Source organism: Muscardinus avellanarius (assembly GCF_963383645.1).
Source record: "Muscardinus avellanarius genome assembly, chromosome: 3".
Taxonomy (NCBI): Eukaryota; Metazoa; Chordata; class Mammalia; order Rodentia; family Gliridae; genus Muscardinus; species Muscardinus avellanarius.
This window is the reverse complement of record NC_137788.1, coordinates 117,492,973-117,510,099: the sequence shown is the minus strand read 5'-3', so window position 1 is coordinate 117,510,099 and position 17,127 is coordinate 117,492,973. Positions and strand designations below refer to the sequence as shown.

Below are 17,127 nucleotides of genomic sequence, written 5' to 3'. Positions count from 1 at the left end.
AAATAGGGCTGGGAGGAATGCCTCTGGGTTCAGACCCCAGTACTGCATAAAACAAAACAAAAAAAGACCTAGAAACTTATTTGTTGTTTTTTCTGTTTCTTAGACAACCTCATCAGCCTTGAAAGGTGCCATCCAGCTAGGCATTACTCACACGGTGGGGAGCCTGAGTACCAAGCCCGAGCGGGATGTCCTCATGCAAGACTTCTACGTGGTGGAGAGCATCTTCTTCCCCAGGTATATACAGAGCTTAATAACGTTTAGGAGAATGGCCTGGAAAACGTGGCTTTTTCAAATCCCCCCAAGGGCAGTTTGAAGGGTTCAGGTCTGACAAAGCACAGGCCTCAGCCTGGTCGTCACAGGGTGATGTGAGCCTGGAGAGCTGAAGAGCCGGTGGAGCGAGCCGCGTCAATTCTATCCTAACGCACTGGCCGGGAGGCAGTGCGGTTCCTGTGTCTCACTGATTCACGGGTCCAGTCCCTCTGGTTCTCCCAGGATGGCGTGTTGGACTTCCTCTGAGTGTCCTTCCAGGTGGACCCCTTGGATGGCAGGGACTGGGAAGTTAAGGTTTCTTCTGTTTCACCCCACAGCGAAGGGAGCAACCTGACCCCTGCTCATCACTACAATGACTTTCGATTTAAGACCTATGCACCTGTTGCTTTCCGCTACTTCCGGGAGTTATTTGGCATCCGGCCTGATGATTACTTGGTAAGCTGTCTCAGAACCCTGTGACTTAAGGATTAGGGGATGTTCTCAGAGCAAGGCTCCCTCTCTCCACAGCCTTGCTCTGAGAACATCCCCTGATGTTCGTCTGCCTTAGAGCAGAAGTGCCTCTGTAGTCGGTTTTGTGTGGGCCAGGCCCCGGGATGTCTGAATCTCTTTCCTCTTGACCTCAGTACTCCCTGTGCAGTGAGCCACTGATTGAACTCTGCAACTCCGGAGCGAGTGGCTCCCTCTTCTACGTATCCAGTGACGATGAGTTCATCATCAAGACAGTCCAGCATAAAGAGGCAGAGTTTCTGCAGAAGCTGCTCCCAGGATACTACATGGTAAGGGGAGAGGAGCAGCACCCGCCACGCTGCCTTTCCCAGCAGGGCCAGACAGACAGCGTTAAGCAGGGCCAGACTGCCCGCGCTTCTGTCTTAACCACGTCGCTCACTGTTGTGCTTCTTCCACCTCTTCTGCCTCTCTAGGGCTAAGAGGGGCTTTGTTTTTCTGTCCTATTTTAAGCGTTAGTTGGCTTAGACTCTGTTTTACCCCGAAGTAAGATTCAAGAGCCGGGGCATGTTTTATGTTCTTAGTCTACCTCCCAGTTTGTGGAATGAGGTGGTTTACTCTGTGTGTGCTTTATTCGGTCTCTTACTGACAGATTGACCTCGTAGCTTGTGGAGAAGTTTGGAAACTCTTTTTGCTTCATTTAATACTCCTGGGAATAGATACTGGAACCAAGGGTGTGGGTTAAGACTTTTAATCCTGTCTTCTTTTAAATCTCTCTGAAGGGCTCTATCTATCATGTTTGGGATCCTGATTGATACTATAGTGGAGGGGCTGTGGCTCAGTTTGGTGGGGAACTCATCATTGAGATAGATGCATTTGGACATTTTGACCCAAAATGAAGGGATTTATGGGCAGACACTGTGCTTGAATCCCCTGTAAGAGCCATGGGCGGGTGGATGACAGCTCTTTCTGGAGGTTCCTTGGAAATCAGCTGACTTGCTCTACTACTTTTTACTTTTGTGCCCTTAGAACCTCAACCAGAACCCTCGAACTTTGCTACCTAAATTCTACGGACTGTACTGTGTGCAGGCAGGTGGCAAGAACATACGGATTGTGGTGATGAACAATCTCTTGCCACGGTCCGTCAAGATGCATATGAAGTACGACCTCAAGGGCTCAACCTACAAACGGCGCGCTTCTCAGAAAGAACGGGAGAAGGGCCTGCCCACCTTCAAAGACCTGGACTTCCTCCAGGACATCCCCGATGGGCTCTTTTTGGATGCCGACATGTACAACGCTCTGTGTAAGACCCTGCAGCGTGACTGTTTGGTGAGTCTGCCATATTTATCTTTTCTCAGACACCAGATATCTCAGCCACTGTGACAGCTTGATTGTTCCTGGGGACTGAGTCTGTGGGAGACGGATTGTTCCTTGGCTTCCTATGTCCATGGTTGCATTTAAAATGACTTTTCTATCAGCTCATTGCCACCCTCTACAGTGTTACTGTCTCCTTGCTTGTCCTCCCACTGGGCTTTACTCCTCCTCTAGCTAGCCTGGGCCTTGTGGTCAGAGCTTCTGCTTATTTTCACACCAACCCCATCATCCCTTGGCTTTGGTCTTATCTGTCAAATCCAAATTTGTATCTTGGAAGATGAGTGCTGCTGAAGAGAACCGCACAGCTCCGCATCCTGGCGTAACCTTCGCCATTGCTCACCATCCCACTTCCTCGCCGCGGGGATTCCAGATGTTTGACATTCTGTTCTAAACCTTTTCTGACTCCCCTCTCCCCACCTTTGTTCCTCAGCAAATTACCTTAACTTTCCATCTGTGTTTTATTCCTTTATGTTCTTCTCATGACAAATTTCTAAATATTGCTGTATTTAAAAATCTTTAATCTCGCTGGGCGTGGTGGCACACACCTGTAATCCTAGTACTTGGGAGGCTGAGACCAGGAGGATTGCAGGTTCAAGGCTAGCCTCAGCAAGTAGTGAGACTCTCGTCAACCTAGGGGGACCCTGTTTCAAAATAAAAATCAAATAGGGCTTGAGGTGTAGCTCGGAGGTAGAATGCCTCTAGTTTCAATTCCCAGTGCCATTAAAAAAAATCCTTAATCTCACTGTGGGACCCTCTTGAATCCCAGCTACTCAGGAGGCTGAGGCAGAAGGATCAGAAGTTCAAGCCCAGCTAGGATAATTTAGTAAGACCTTGTCTCAAAATAAAATAAGGATTGGGGATATAGCTCAATAGTAGAGTACTCACCTGGCATGTATGAGGCTCTGGGTTCAATCCCTATTACCATAATTTAAAAAAAAGTCCGGCCGGGCGTGGTGGCGCACACTTGTAATTCCCGCGCTTGGGAGGCTGAGACAGGAGGATCGTGCAGGTTCGAAGCCAGCCTCAGCTACTTAGTGACGCTCTAGGCAACTTAGTGAGACCCTGTTTTCAAATAAAATATAAAATAGGTCTGGGAGTATAGCCTGGGGATAGAAAGACCCTGGGTTCCATCCCCAGTACTACCCCCTCCCCCAAAAAAATCCTAGCTGGGCATGGTGGCGCATGCTTGTAATCCCAGCATTTGGGAGGCTGAGACAAGAGGATCACAGTTTGAGGACAGCCTCAGCTACTTAGGGAGTGAGACCCTTTGCAGCTCAGTGAGACCCTGTTTCAAAATAAAGAATAAAAAATAGGGCTGGTGGTGTAGTTTGGTACTGGGTTCCATCCCCAGTACTACCAAAAAAAAAAAATCCTAAATCTCTCTCTTTTTTTTTTTTTTTTTTGGTGGTACTGGGGTTCCTGGAAGCCCTTCTATCTCCGGGCTACACTCCCAGACCTATTTTTACTTTTTTTTTTTTTTTTTTTTGGAAACAGGGTCTCCTAAGCCAACGCGCGTGGCTGGCTTCGAACCTGCACGATCCTCCTGTCTCTGCCTCCCAAGCGCGGGGATTACAAGCGTGCGCCACCACGCCCGGCTCTTTTCCCCAGTTTGATGCCTTAGGCCTAGCCAGTCCTCTTGTGTGCTCTCGGGCTGCTATTTCTTTGTGTTTCTTCAGGACTGGCTTCATCATTTGCCTTCTCTTCTTCCTGTAGCTTCAGTCCCTACTGACTGTTTTCTTTCTGTTTGCAAGCATATTTCTTCTAAAGTTTAGAGTCATTTTTTCCTGTGCTTTGAACTAGTGGTGCTTCCGTTTCCCCTCTCCTTCCTTTCCTTTCTCAGCCCATACTCGTCCGTTAGCCCACCAGTCTTTCCTTTCGCCTTCACGTCAATAGACCGCTCTGCCCAGGGACCAGCCAGAGGCTGAATGGAGCATTCTCGGTCCTCCTGCAGTATCTCACAGTAAACTATGCCCGTTTTCCTCACATACCTTCTTCTAGTCTTGTCATCTTTTCCTACTGTTTTTTCTACATGTGGTTGTTTTTTCTCAAACTGTTTAGCAAGATCATCTTTTTTTTTTTTTTTTTTTTTGGTGGTACTGGGGGTGGAACCCAGGGGCTTTCTACCTCCAGGCTATACTCCCAGACTCATTTTATATTTTATTTGGAAACAGGGTCTCACTAAGTTGCTGAGAGCCTCACTAATTAGCTGAGGCTGGCTTCGAACCTGTGCGATCCTCCTGTCTCAGCCTCCCAAGCGTGGGGATTACAAGCGTGCGCCATCACACCTGGCTTGCAAGATCATCTTTATTTTTGTTATTTATTTATTTATTTATTTGGCAGAACTGAGGATTGAACCTAGGGGCATCCTACCTCCAAGCTACACACCTAGTCCTCTTTTTATTCTTTATTTTGAAACAGGGTTTCACTGAATTGGCAGAGGGCCTCACTAAGTAGGAGAGGTAGACTGCAAACCTGCGACCCTCCTGTCTCAGCTTCTCGAATACTGGGGTTACAAGCGTGTACCATCAGGCCTGGCTTGCATGTCAGCTTCTATTTAGTCTAGAATACTGTCCATCTTTGCCCATGTTTGCTCATTCTACATTTATTTCTGGGATAATGCCCATATTGGTTTCCTTCCTTTAGTTGCAAATGTTAAAGACTTATTCAATCAATGTTGCTGTTTTTTTTTCCCCCACTACTCATAAGAATCAGTCCTGGGCTCATTTCTTCCCATTACTCTATGTATCTATCAAAACATCTTTGAAAGCTGGGCGTGTGGTGCATGCTTGTAATCACAGCATTTGGGAGGCTGAGACAGGAGAATTTCAGTTTGAGGACAGCCTCAGCTACTTAGTGAGACCCTTTGCAACTCAGTGAGACACTATTTCAGAATAGAGAAAAAGAATAAAAAATAGGCCGGGCGTGGTGGTGCATGCTTGTAATCCCAGCGCTTGGGAGGCTGAGACGGGGGTCGCACGGGTTCAAAGCCAGCCTCAGCTACTTAGTGAGGCTCTCAGCAACTTACTGAGACCCTGTTTCCAAATAAAGATTAAAATAGGTCTGAGAGTATAGCCCGAAGGTAGAAAAGTCCCTGGGTTCCGTCCCCAGTACCACACACACAAAAAAAAGAATAATAAAAAATAGGGCTGAGGGTGTAGCTCAGAGTTAAAATGCCCCTGGGTTCCATCCCCAATACCACAAAACAAACAAATAAAATCTTTGAGCTGGACATGGTGGCACAGGCCTGTAATTCTAGTACTTAGGAAGCTGAGACAGGAGATTCTCAGCAATTTAGCAAGGCTCTTCACAATTTAGTGAGACCCTGTTTCAAAATTAAAAAAAATAAACTGGATGTGGTGGTGCATGCTTGTTATCCCAGTACTTGAGAGGCTGAGACAGGAAGATTGCAGATTTGCAGCCAGCCTCAGTTACTTAATGAATCCCTCCACAACCTAGTGAGACCCTGTTTCAAAATATAGAAAAGAAAATAGGGCTGGGGCTGTAGTGCAGAGGTAGAATGCTCCTGGGTCCAACCCCCAGAACCACACACACAAGAAAAATAAACGAAAATAAAAGGATAAAATAGAGCCGGGCGTGGTGGCTCACGCTTGTCATCCCAGCATTTGGGAAGCTGAGACAGGAGGACCGCAGCTCGCAGACAGCCTCAGCTGCTTAGTTGAGGCCCTTTGTAACTCAGTGAGACCCTGTTTCAAAATAAAGGATAAAAATACAGGGCTGGGGTGTAGCTAGGAGGTAGAATGCCTGCCCCTGGGTTCCATCCCAAGTACCGCAAAAAATATAAAAGATAAAATAGGACTTGGGGCCAGGCGTGGTGGTGCACGCTTGTAATCCCTGTGCTTGGGAGGCAGAGACAGGAGGATCACAGTTCATGGACAGTTTCAGTGCAACTCAGTGAGACCTTGTTTCAAAATAAAAGAATAAAAAATAGGGCAGAGGTGTAGCTTGGAGGTCACATGCCCCTGGGTTCCATCCCCAGACCCGCAAAAAAAAAAAAAAAAAAAAAAAGTTGAAAACAAAGATGCATCTGTGCTTTTGTGTGAATGAGGTACTGGGGATGGAGCATTCTACTTCTCAGCTAAACTCCCAGCCCTATTATTTTTTATTTGGAAACAAGGTCTCACTAAGTCGCTGAGGCTAGCTGTGAACGTGTGACTCTCCTGTCTCAGCCTCCTAAGTACTGGGGTTAAAAGCCTGCTCCACCAGGCTTTACAGCCCTCAGCCTTTTTTTTTTTTTTTTTTTTTTGGGTGGTGTTGAGAATGGAACCCAAGGGCATTCTATCTTTGAGGTACAGCCCAGCCCTATTTTTTAATTCTTTATTTTTTGAAACAGGGTCTTACTGAGTAGGAAAGGGCCTCACTAAGTAGATGCGGCTTTCCGTGAACTGTGATCTTCCTGTGTCAGCCTCCCAAATGCTGGGATTATAAGCGTGCCACCACGCCTGGCTTCCCAGCCTTTTTCTTCTTCTTTTTTTTTTTTTTATGGTTTTTTTATGTTTTTGAAGCAGGGTCTTGCAAGCCAGGTGTGGTGCTACACATCTTTGTTCTCAGTACTTGGGAAGATCGCTCACAGGTTCGAGGACAGCCTCAGCAATTTGGTGAGACCCTCAGTAACTTAGTGAGACTCTTTTAAAATGAAGAGGAAAAAAAAAGCCCAGCGGTGTAGCTCAGAGGCAGAATGCCCCTGGGTTCAATTTCTAGTTCCAAAAAAACAAAACAAAAAACATGCTACTGGTATTCCAGGTGTGGACCAGTGCGCCTGGCTTCATGGTCTTTAATATGCGACATTCAGCACATCATTGTCTCGCCCCTACCAGCCTCTCAGTTCTGCCATGCCTGCTCTTTTGCATTTTATGTTTCAGTAATACTAGATTACACCTCCCTGCACATTACATCCTGTCTCATGCTCAGGTTTTGACAATATTTACTTGGTCTTATTTTATCTTTAACTTGTCCTTGAGCCTTTTTAGATATCATTCCTTGACCTTCTCTGTACTTTTTTTCCCTAATCATGTAAAACACTTTTATTGTTGCTCATGGATTGCATTTACTTTACATTTGTTTCCCTTCCTAAATTTGTAGTATCCTTGAGAACCAAATCATTCTTGCCTTTGTGTGTGCACGTGTGTGTGTGTGTGCGTGCGTGTGTGTGTGGTGCGAGGGTTCTAAACCAGGGTCTTACATGTACAAGCTAAGTGCTCTACCAATGAGCTGCACTCAAGCCCAGAAATTCTCCTTAGTATCTTTATATGTGTATAAACAGGTAGAATGTCTCCACGTGGTAAGAATTCAGTATATTGAACTAAACTGAGAATTGAGGCTGATCATATAAGGTCCTGCCACAAATCTGTGTTATAAAGTATACTTTTAAGCCCGGCGTGGTGGCACACGCTTGTAATCCCAGCATTCTGGAGGCTGAGACCTGGAGGATCGCGGTTCGCGGACATCCTCAGCTACTTAGTGAGGCCCTCTGCAACTCAGTGAGACCTGGTTTCAAAATAAAGAATAAAAATAGGGCAGGGGTGTGGTTCAGAGGTCAAATGCCCCTGGGTTCCATCCCCAGACCCGCAAAAATCAATCAGTTAATCAATCAATCAAGTATACTTTTATGCCAAGTATGGTGTTCCACACCTTTAATTCCAGTTGTTTAAGAGGCTGAGACAGGAGGATCGCAGGTTTGTGTTCAGCCTCAGCAACTTAGGGAGACCCCTGTTTGAAGACAAAAATAAAAAAACAGGGCTGGGGTGTGGCATAGAGGTAGAAGTACCATGAGTTAAATCCCCAGTACCAAAAAAAAAGTTTGCTTTTACCAGGCCCTCGTTGTGGATTCTTCATAGCACAAACACATATTCCTGTTTACCTGAGAATATAGTGTTCTTTTCATTTTTGGTGTTACTAAGGATTGAACCCAGGGGCATTCTACCTCTAAGCTATACTGCCAGCCCTATTTTTTTAATCTTTATTTTGAAACAGTGTCTCACTAAGTTGCAGAGGGCTTCACTAAGTAGCTGAGGTTGTCAGTGAACCTGCCATCCTCCCATTTTGGCCTCCCCTGTACTGGAATTACAAGTGTGGTCCTCTACCACTCCCGGTTATAAGGTTCTTTTTTCTTTTTTTTTTTTCTTTTATTTTTCTTTTTGTGGGTCTGGGGTTGGAACCTAGGGGCATTTGACCTCTGAGTTACACCTCTGCCCTGTTTTTTATTCTTTCTTTTGAAACCGGGTCTCACTGAGTTGTGGAGGACCTCACTAAGTAGCTGATGCTGTCCTTAAACCGCAGTCCTCTGGTCACGGCCTCCCGAATGCTGGGATTACAAGCATGCGCCACCATACCCGGCTATAGGGTTCTTTTTATGAAGAGATACACAGAAAGAATGTAGAGGGCTGAGACAGGAGGATCACAGGTTTGCGGCCAGCCTCAGCTACTTAGTGAGACCCTCCCCAACTTAGTGAGACCCTGTTTCAAAGAATAAGCCGGGCATGGTGGCGCGCGTTTGTAATCCCAGCATTTGGGATGCTGAGATAGGAGAATTGTAGTTCGCAGACAGCCTCAGCTACTTAGCGAGGCCCTCCGCAACTCAGTGAGACCCTGTTTCAAAATAAGGAATAAAATAGGACTGGGGGTGTTGCTCAAAGGTAGAATGCCCCTGAGTTCCATGCCCAGTGCCACCAAAAATAAATAAATAAATAAATAAAATAAAATATAGGACTGAGAGTGTAGCTCAGAGGTAGAATGCCCCGAATACTGAAAAAAAAAAAAAAAAGAAAGAAAAAATAGAGAGTGTTGAGGGGCTGTGGGAAAGGCAGTGGGTCTTGAAAAACTAATTTCTGTTACTCAAATGAGAGAAAGGTGAGGCAGTGTACATTAAGACTCAGCAGAGATTAACATATGCTCTTCCTCAAGGAGTAGGAAGAGCAAATAGTCCCATGGTTAGTACTGAGTACGATCAGACCATGAAAGCTGTAAGACTCTTCCCAAGGCTCAAATCATGTCTTTGCTTTCCATTAGGTGCTGCAGAGTTTCAAGATAATGGACTATAGTCTCTTGATGTCAATCCACAACATAGACCATGCACAACGAGAGCCCCTGAGCAGCGAGACACAGTACTTAACTGACACTCGCAAGCCGGCTCCCCAGAAGGCGCTCTATTCCACAGCCATGGAGTCCATTCAGGGCGAGGCTCGGCGGGGCGGCACCATGGAGACCGACGATCAGTGAGTGGTCTCGGGCCACGTGAAGGGAGTAGTGCACTTAAACCTTTGGGCCATAGACATTATTGCCTAGAGAACCGTAGGATGCCCTTACTTAAGCATAGTAATAGCAGAGGAAGATGCATACACCTAGGAAGGAGAACTAGCCAAGATGAAGACTTAAAATCCTACATTCAGAATCTTAGGCAGGTCTGAAATGATGTTGGAATTGTATCACATTGTATTATCTACTTCTTTGTGGAATGTATTTATCTAATAGGTGTAGTTACTGGAATGCCCTAAATGTCTTTAGGTGGTTTCATGTTTTCTTATTTTTTATGGTATATGGTAATGTGACTTTCAGTAGTGTCTTAGTGGCCTTAATTAAGATTTGTGAAAGTTCTAGGGAGTTTAGAGTTAATTCCTCAAATCACTGAGTAGTAGGAATTTTAGAGTCTCTTTGGAGCCGTGGTAAGAGAGGTAGGCAAGGAGATTGGAGAGGGGAGATGAGAATACATACCCTAAGAGGGTTCTTAGAGTTGCAGAAGGATCTCATTCTCTCATTTCTTGGGGAATGAGTCGGGTGTGTTTAGGTCTCAGGTCCGTGTCCTGATTTTACTAGGGCTTAGTGGAAGCCTCTGCCCTCTAGCCAACAGATATTCCAGTTCTTCCCTTTTTTTTTTTTCAGTATGGGCGGCATCCCTGCCCGGAATAATAAAGGGGAAAGGCTTCTGCTTTACATCGGCATCATTGATATTCTGCAGTCTTACAGGTGAGGAGCACGTGCAGCTCAGGTAGGAGATGGTGCAGGTGACCACCGCCACTCTCGCCGCTGTTGGGGTAGGTTTGTCACGGAGTTCCTCCTGAAGCAGGGGCGGTGAGTTGCAGGCTGGCTGCCTAAAACTGCATTTCCGATGGTTTAATTCCTCAACTCTGCACTTCTCCCTGGCTTCCCTAACCCACCACCTCCCCAGACATGATAGATGCCTTCTGTGGAAAGCTGAGTCAGTTGTCAGAAGCAACTAGGGTAGAACACGCCATCCGCCTGGCGCTGCCGAACACCCGTGAGATGAGTCATGATCCACATTGGGGGACAGCTGGAGGCAACACAGGAGGATCTCTGTGTTCTGAAAAGCCCTGCCCTAAGCCGGGCGTGGTGGCACACACGCTTGTAATCCCAGCATTTGGGAGGCTGAGACAGGAGGATCAAGGTTTGTGGACAGCCTCGGCTACTACTTGAGGCCCTCTGCAACTCAGTGAGACCCTGTTTCAAAATAAGGAATAAAAAATAGGACTAGGGGTGGAGCTCAGAGGTAGAATGCCCCTGGGTTCCATCCCCAGTACTGCAAAAAATAAGTCCTGCCGTTTGGAAGCAAGAGACCTGGAAGGTGATGAGGGATGATCTGAAGCCTTACACCCCAGTTTTATTCCCCTCATCTTTCTGTTACTACGAGGACTGGCCCATGCTTGATTGACAGATTCAGATTATTATCCAGCTCTAACTACCTTTTGTTTTGTGGAGCTTGGTATCAAATCCAGTGCTTTGAGCCGGGCGTGGTGGCGCACGCTTGTAATCCCTGCGCTTGGGAGGCTGAGACAGGAGGATCCACAGGTTCGAAGCCAGCCTCAGCTACTTAGTGAGGCTCTCAGCAACTTAGTGAGACCCTGTTTCCAAATAAAGTATAAAAAATAGGTCTGGGAGTATAGCCCGGAGGTAGAAAAGCCCCTGAGTACCACAAAAAATAAAAAATTAAAAAAAATCAAATCCCGGGCTTCATGCATGCTAGACAAGTGCTCTGCCACTGAGCTATATCCCCAGCCCGTCTACAACTAAACATCCTTGACTGATTAACCAAAGACATACCAACTGTCCTTTTTCTCTGGCAGAAGAGTTGACTTTCCAAAAGAGCCTTGGTCTCTCTTCTGCATACGCACTTCCATACGCACTGCGCTGAATGTGCTCCTGAGCTTTTGTCTCTTCAAGGTTGCCTGTTACCATTGCTGTGTGTTGGGGGTGGGGCCGTGTGCTGGGAATCCAGCCCAGGGGCCTTCTCCCCCCAGGCTACAGCTGCTTCAGACATTCTTTCTGTTTTGAAACAGGGTCTTGATAGGTTGCGGAGAGTTTCGCTACATCACTAAGGCTGGTCTCAAACCTCCAATCCTCCTGTCTCAGCCTCCCAACTACTGGGATTATAGGCGTGTACTACCATGGCTGGCTTATGGCCTCTTTAAGCTCCCTAAAATAAAAAAAAAAAAAATTTAAAAACCTCTTAAGGCTTTTTCAGAAAAACAGTGTATGTGATACAGAGTGTTTTCTTGGCAGGTTTGTTAAGAAATTGGAGCACTCTTGGAAAGCACTGGTACACGACGGGGTGAGTCGCAGTCAGCTAAGATCTCCCCACTTCTTCCTCTTCTGGTTGGGCCCTCACTCTCTTGCATGTGTTTTTTATTTCATTTCTGGGCCTTACCCTTCTGTAAGGGGCTCAGTGTAAAGGGACAGTGGTCCTTAGACGGGCCTCTCCCTGACTCCGCAGCCCTCTCTTCTGCTCTGCAGGACACCGTGTCGGTGCACCGTCCAGGCTTCTACGCCGAGCGGTTCCAGCGCTTCATGTGCAACACAGTGTTCAAGAAGATCCCCTGTAAGTGGCTTTGCCAGATGACCCCCGTGGCTCCCTTACCCCAGAGATGGGGGCAGGACACCTCTGTCAGGGAGCTGCACAGGCCAGCGGCCTCTCCTGCTCTGCCTCCATCCTGTGAGAGCCGCTTCTCGTCTTTCTGTCAGTCATTCTGTCTGTCCCAGTCGTTTCCGAGTTGCTCTGCCTCCAGGTGTCCTGAGGTGAGGCCTCTTCTGGGATGTTGGTGGGACTGAAAACGGAAGTGTGGTTGTAGATGTAGACTCGTGCCGCAGGCTCAGGTAGAGCCAGGCTCCTGCGGAGAGATGGCGAGGGTGGCACCGACGCTCTGTTTTCCATCCGGATCCCAGGCACCAAGGAGTTCGCAGTCTAGTCTGCAGGCTCCAACATTCCTGACTTCTGTCTAGCAGCTTTTCTTAGTCTCTTCCCTTACTTTTCTGGGTTGGAAATGTCATTGTCCTTTTCCAAGCCTCCCATGCGGTTGCCACTGGCAGATCTGCTCTTCCTTCCCTCTCCTCCTCACAGGGATCAGTATTGCTTTGTGAGGTAGAGAGAATCTAGACGTGCCCAGCAATCTTTTCTTTCTTTCTTTTTTTGTTTTCAGTACTGGGGATGGAACCCAGGGGCACTCTACCTCCTAGCTACACCCCCAAACCAATTTTTTTTTTGGTGGTACTCGGAGTAGAACCCAGGGGCTTTTCTACCTCTGGGCTATACTCCCAGACCTATTTTATACTTTATTTGGAAACAGGTTCTCACCAAGTTGCTGAGAGCCTTGCTAAGTAGCTGAGGCTGGCTTCGAACCTGTGTGATCCTCCTGTCTCAGCCTCCCAAGCGCAGGGATTACAAGCGTGTGCCACCACGCCCGACTCCCAAACCAATTTTTCTTTATTTTGAAACAGGGTCTCACCGAGTTGCAAAGGTGGGGGGCTCACTAAGTAGCTGAAGCTGGCTGTGAACCTGCGATCCTCCTGTCTCAGCCTCCCAAATGCTGGGGTTACAAGCTGCGCGACCACACCCGGCTCCCAGGAGTCTTGTTTGTTTGAGGGCTTCATTTTTGCTGTACTGGGGTTTGAGGCGAGGGCCTCACGCAGGGTATGCAAGTGCTCTACCACTGAGCTGTGCCTCCTGCCAGGCAGTCAGAATAGGCGTGGGAAAATCTTGCCTTTTCAGAATGAGGCATGGATCAGTGTCTGTTATCACAGTGCTGTGTATCTGTGTAGACAGAGCCTGAGCATGGTCACCTCCGTTAGGTTTTGCTGGGGGTACTAGAGAAGAACCAGGGGCTTATAGATTAGGCTATGGGAGGTGGCCATCTCGTTCGGCGGAAGCACGGCCATCCAAGTGGCTGGACGTGGGGCTGGGCTCGTGTGTGTCGCCTTTCCCTCTAGGTTTTCTGTTTCTTTCCAAAGCCAAGTGAAGTGGGAAACCCCTCTTCTGAGTATTGCTGCACAGAGCTTTTTTTTTTTTTTTTTTTTTTTTTTTTTTTTGCGGTACTGGGGATGGAACCCAGGGGCATTCTACCTCCAAGCTACACTCCCAGCCCTATTTTTTTTTTTTATTCTTTATTTTGAAACGGGGTCTCACTAAGTTGTAAAGGGCCTAAGTAGCTGAGGCTTTCTACGAAGCACTATCCTCCTGTCTCAGCCTCCCAAATGCTGGGATTACAAGCGTGCACCACCACGCCCAACCTATTTTTTATTCTTCATGCCTGAAACAGGGTCTCTTTGAGTTGCAAAGGGTCTCACTAAGATCCTCACACCGGGATCATCTTCTCTCAGCCTTCCACATGCTGGAATTATAAGCGTGTGCCACTCCCAACTTAAGAGCTCACCTTTTTTATTTTTTTATTTTTTATTTTTTGTGGTACTGGGGATCAAATTCAAGGGCATTTTACATCTGAGATACACCCCCCGGCCCTTTTTATTTTTTTGTTTTGAAGCAGAATTTCAGCCAGGGACAGTCTTGTAATTCCGGTACTTGGGAGGCTGAGACTCCTAGGAGGATCGCAGGTTTGCAGCCTGTCTCAGCTAGTGAGGCCCTCAGCTAGTGAGACCTTGTTTCAAAATAAAGAATAAAAAATAGGGCTGGGGGTGTCGCTTGGAAGGTAGAATTCCCCTGAGCTCAACCCCTAGTACTGCAAAAGAAAGAAAAAAAGAAGAGAAGGGAAGGGAAGGGAAGGGAAGGGAAGGGAAGGAAGGAAGGAAGGAAGGAAGGAAGGAAGGAAGGAAGGAGAGAAAAAGAAACAGGACTTGCTAAGTTGCCAAGAGTCTCATCAAATAGCTGAGGCTGATCTCAAACTCAAAATCCTCCTGTCTCAGCCTCCCAAGGACTGGGATTACAGTCGTGTGTGGGCTAGAGCTTATCTTGACATTAAACTTTCTTCTAACTTTGCTTCAGAAAAAACAACTTTGGGTGTATGTTTGGGGCACTAGCTGTTTGTATCTGTGTCTTGGTGATGGCTTTTGTTGTGGGTGCTAAGTAGGCTCTCTCTTTCCCTTTTGAAGTGAAGCCCTCTCCTTCCAAAAAGTTTCGGTCTGGCTCATCTTTCTCTCGGCGATCAGGCCCCAGCGGCAACTCCTGCGTTGCTTCCCAGCCATCGGCCTCTGGGGAACACAGAGCACAAGTGACCACAAAGGCGGAAGTGGAGCCAGGTCAGCGCCAGGCTGGGCCCGCGTGCCTGGGCCTCCCTCCCTCCCTCCCTCTCTCCCTCCCTCTGAGCCCGTATCTTCTCTGGCCGCGACCTCTGCTCCCCGCTCCCATCCAGGAAAAGCAAGCTGCTGCATGCTCTCCCCTCACCCCAGTGGCTCCTCCTCGCCCTTACTGCTTTTCTTCCTTTCTCTTTTCCAGACGCTCATCTCGGTCGCCCTGATGTTTTACCTCAGACTCCACCTCTGGAGGAGAGCAGCGAGGGCTCGCCTGCTCCCGGCCCCAGCTGCTCACCTGTAGATAGAGACACTCTGCAGATGTTAAATATAAGGTGGGCCCCTTTCTCCAAGGACTCTTCTCTTTCCTCTCTTTGGGGTCCTTGAGTACTTCCATAATTCTCTTTTTTTTTTATTATGTTTGTGGTACTGGGGACTGAACCCAGGGGCATTCTAACTCCAAGCTACACTTTCAGCCCTATTTTATTTCTATCTTAAGCCATTGGAAAAGTGTGTTCACATCTCTGCATCTTATGGGGGTGAGGGAAGTCTGTGGGTGCAGGCTTTCTGGTAATTAGTCAAAATATTCTAGCCGGGCGTGGTGGTGCACGCTTGTAATCCCCGCGCTTGGGAGGCCGAGACAGGAGGATCATGCAGGTTCGAAGCCAGCCTCAGCTACTTAGTGAGGCTCTCAGCAACTTAGTGAGACCCTGTCTCCAAATAAAATATAAAATAGGTCTGGGAGTGTAGCCCAGAGGTAGAAGGCCCCTGGGTTCCATCCCCAGTACCACCCCAAAAAATATATATATATTCTAAAAGTATCCTTTCACTTTCTACTGAGTAAAGTGAGAGTTTTTTTTGTGTGTGTGGTAATAGTGATGGAACCCAGGGGCATTCTACCTTCGAGTTACACACCCAGCTCCCAGCCCTTTTTTAATTCTTTATTTTGAAACAGGGTCTCACTAAATTGAAAAGGGGCTCACTAAGTAGCTGAGCCTGTCCTCGAACTGCAATCCTCCTGTCTCAGCCTCCCAAATGCTGGGATTACAAGCGTGCGCCACCACACCTGGCTTTAAAGTGAGAATTCTCAGTTTAAGATTTAAGGCTAAGCCGGGCATGGTGGCGCACCCTTGTAATCTCCACGCTTGGGAGGCTGAGACAGGAGGATCGCACGGGTTCGAACCCACCCTCAGCTAGAAATACTAACTGTTTTGCCTTCGCTAGCGTGAGAGTCCTGATAGGGGCTATAAGCTCTGCCTTTTGAGAGGGGTTCCTGACTTAATGGTCTTATCTAGGGAGACCACTACACATCCTGCTTTTTGAGCCCCACTAGGAGCAGCAGAAGAGCTGCCATCAACGAGCATGGGCAGTGGGTCACGGAGACTAAGGGAGCAGCATGGGTGAGGGTCGTCTTTGAAGAGGGGAGAGTAGCCAGGTTGATAGAGGGACAGATTTCCAAAGTAAGATAGGGGTTTCCATGATTGTGGTGTGAAGAGTTGCATTTTAGATGGTGCTAATGTGGCCAGGGAGAAATGGCTGAATAGATCTTTAAGGTGATGTGGTGAGAAGACAGTGTAGATTGTCCCAAGGTAACTTCAGCCCTTCCTGGGCTAGTAAGGCTGCTGCCGCCAGGGCTCCAATGGCTGCCGTCCCTTAACAGTGGGCTGCAGTTGTTTGGACAGAGGCCACTGGTGCAGATGTTGGCCCCTTCGTCTGTGCCATGACCCGAGGGCCAGTCTCTTGCTTTCAGTGGTGTATAGAAGAAAAGTCTCCTTCACAGTGGGGAAAACCAGCACTGCAGCCCGCGGGAGGGCTTCCCAGGTGTACGTGAACGCCCTGATCTCAGGTTCCAGGGATCCACCGGTTCAAAAAGACCTCTCTGGGATACCTCATGTGAGTTTTGCAGTCAAAGCAAAATTGGGGATCCGGGTGTTTAAATATCCAGCAATACCTAGAAAAGAGAGAATCTCCTGTTTGGTAGTTAGGGACTTTAGTGATCTAAGGTGATTCTTGTGGTCTATAGTGAGGCAGCAGGAAGTGGGTGTGATGAGAAAGCCCACTTATTTGACCTTGGATAATGAAAGTTGGCAGGAGAAACTCTATCCCTTATCTCCCAAGAAATTAAGGAGGTGTTTTGTATGGGCCAGAGAATCAGAAAGGGAAGGGGAGCAGAGTAGAAGGTTGTCTACCTACTGGAAAACCAGTGAGAGCAAGAGATCCAGAGAGCCAGGTCACGGGGTAGTACCTGCCCAAACCAATGGGGCTGTCCCTGATCCCTGAGGGAAAACCGTCCGTGTAAACTGGGAGGCCATCCCGGTATCGGGATCTTCCCATGTAAAGGCGAAGAGATGATGAGAATCCAGGTGGAGGGGGATGGAGAAAAGGGCGTCCTTTAGGTCTGGACCAGTAAAGTGTGTAGTAGAGGGTGACATTTGGGGTAGCAGTGTATATGGGTTGGGCACTACAGGGTGGATGGGAACCACTGCCGCACTGACAAGACATAGGTCTTGGACCAAGCAGTATAACCTGTTGACTTAACCACGGGTAGAATGG

At 47.7% G+C, this 17,127-nt stretch overlaps 1 protein-coding gene across 1 annotated transcript in view; it reads left to right on the top strand.

The window, feature by feature from the left end:
- PIP5K1A (phosphatidylinositol-4-phosphate 5-kinase type 1 alpha) overlaps positions 1 to 17,127 on the top strand; it is a gene marked incomplete at its 3' end in the record, with an annotated part of 32,271 nt that overhangs the window by 7,064 nt on the left and 8,080 nt on the right. Inside the window, exons 2-11 of the mRNA XM_080692057.1 lie at positions 104 to 234; positions 588 to 705; positions 894 to 1,046; positions 1,744 to 2,043; positions 9,115 to 9,320; positions 9,985 to 10,068; positions 11,620 to 11,668; positions 11,851 to 11,935; positions 14,437 to 14,583; positions 14,780 to 14,909. Coding sequence (XP_080548183.1) covers positions 194 to 234; positions 588 to 705; positions 894 to 1,046; positions 1,744 to 2,043; positions 9,115 to 9,320; positions 9,985 to 10,068; positions 11,620 to 11,668; positions 11,851 to 11,935; positions 14,437 to 14,583; positions 14,780 to 14,909 — 1,313 coding nt within the window. The 5' untranslated portion in view covers positions 104 to 193. The remainder of the gene's footprint in view (positions 1 to 103; positions 235 to 587; positions 706 to 893; positions 1,047 to 1,743; positions 2,044 to 9,114; positions 9,321 to 9,984; positions 10,069 to 11,619; positions 11,669 to 11,850; positions 11,936 to 14,436; positions 14,584 to 14,779; positions 14,910 to 17,127) is intronic.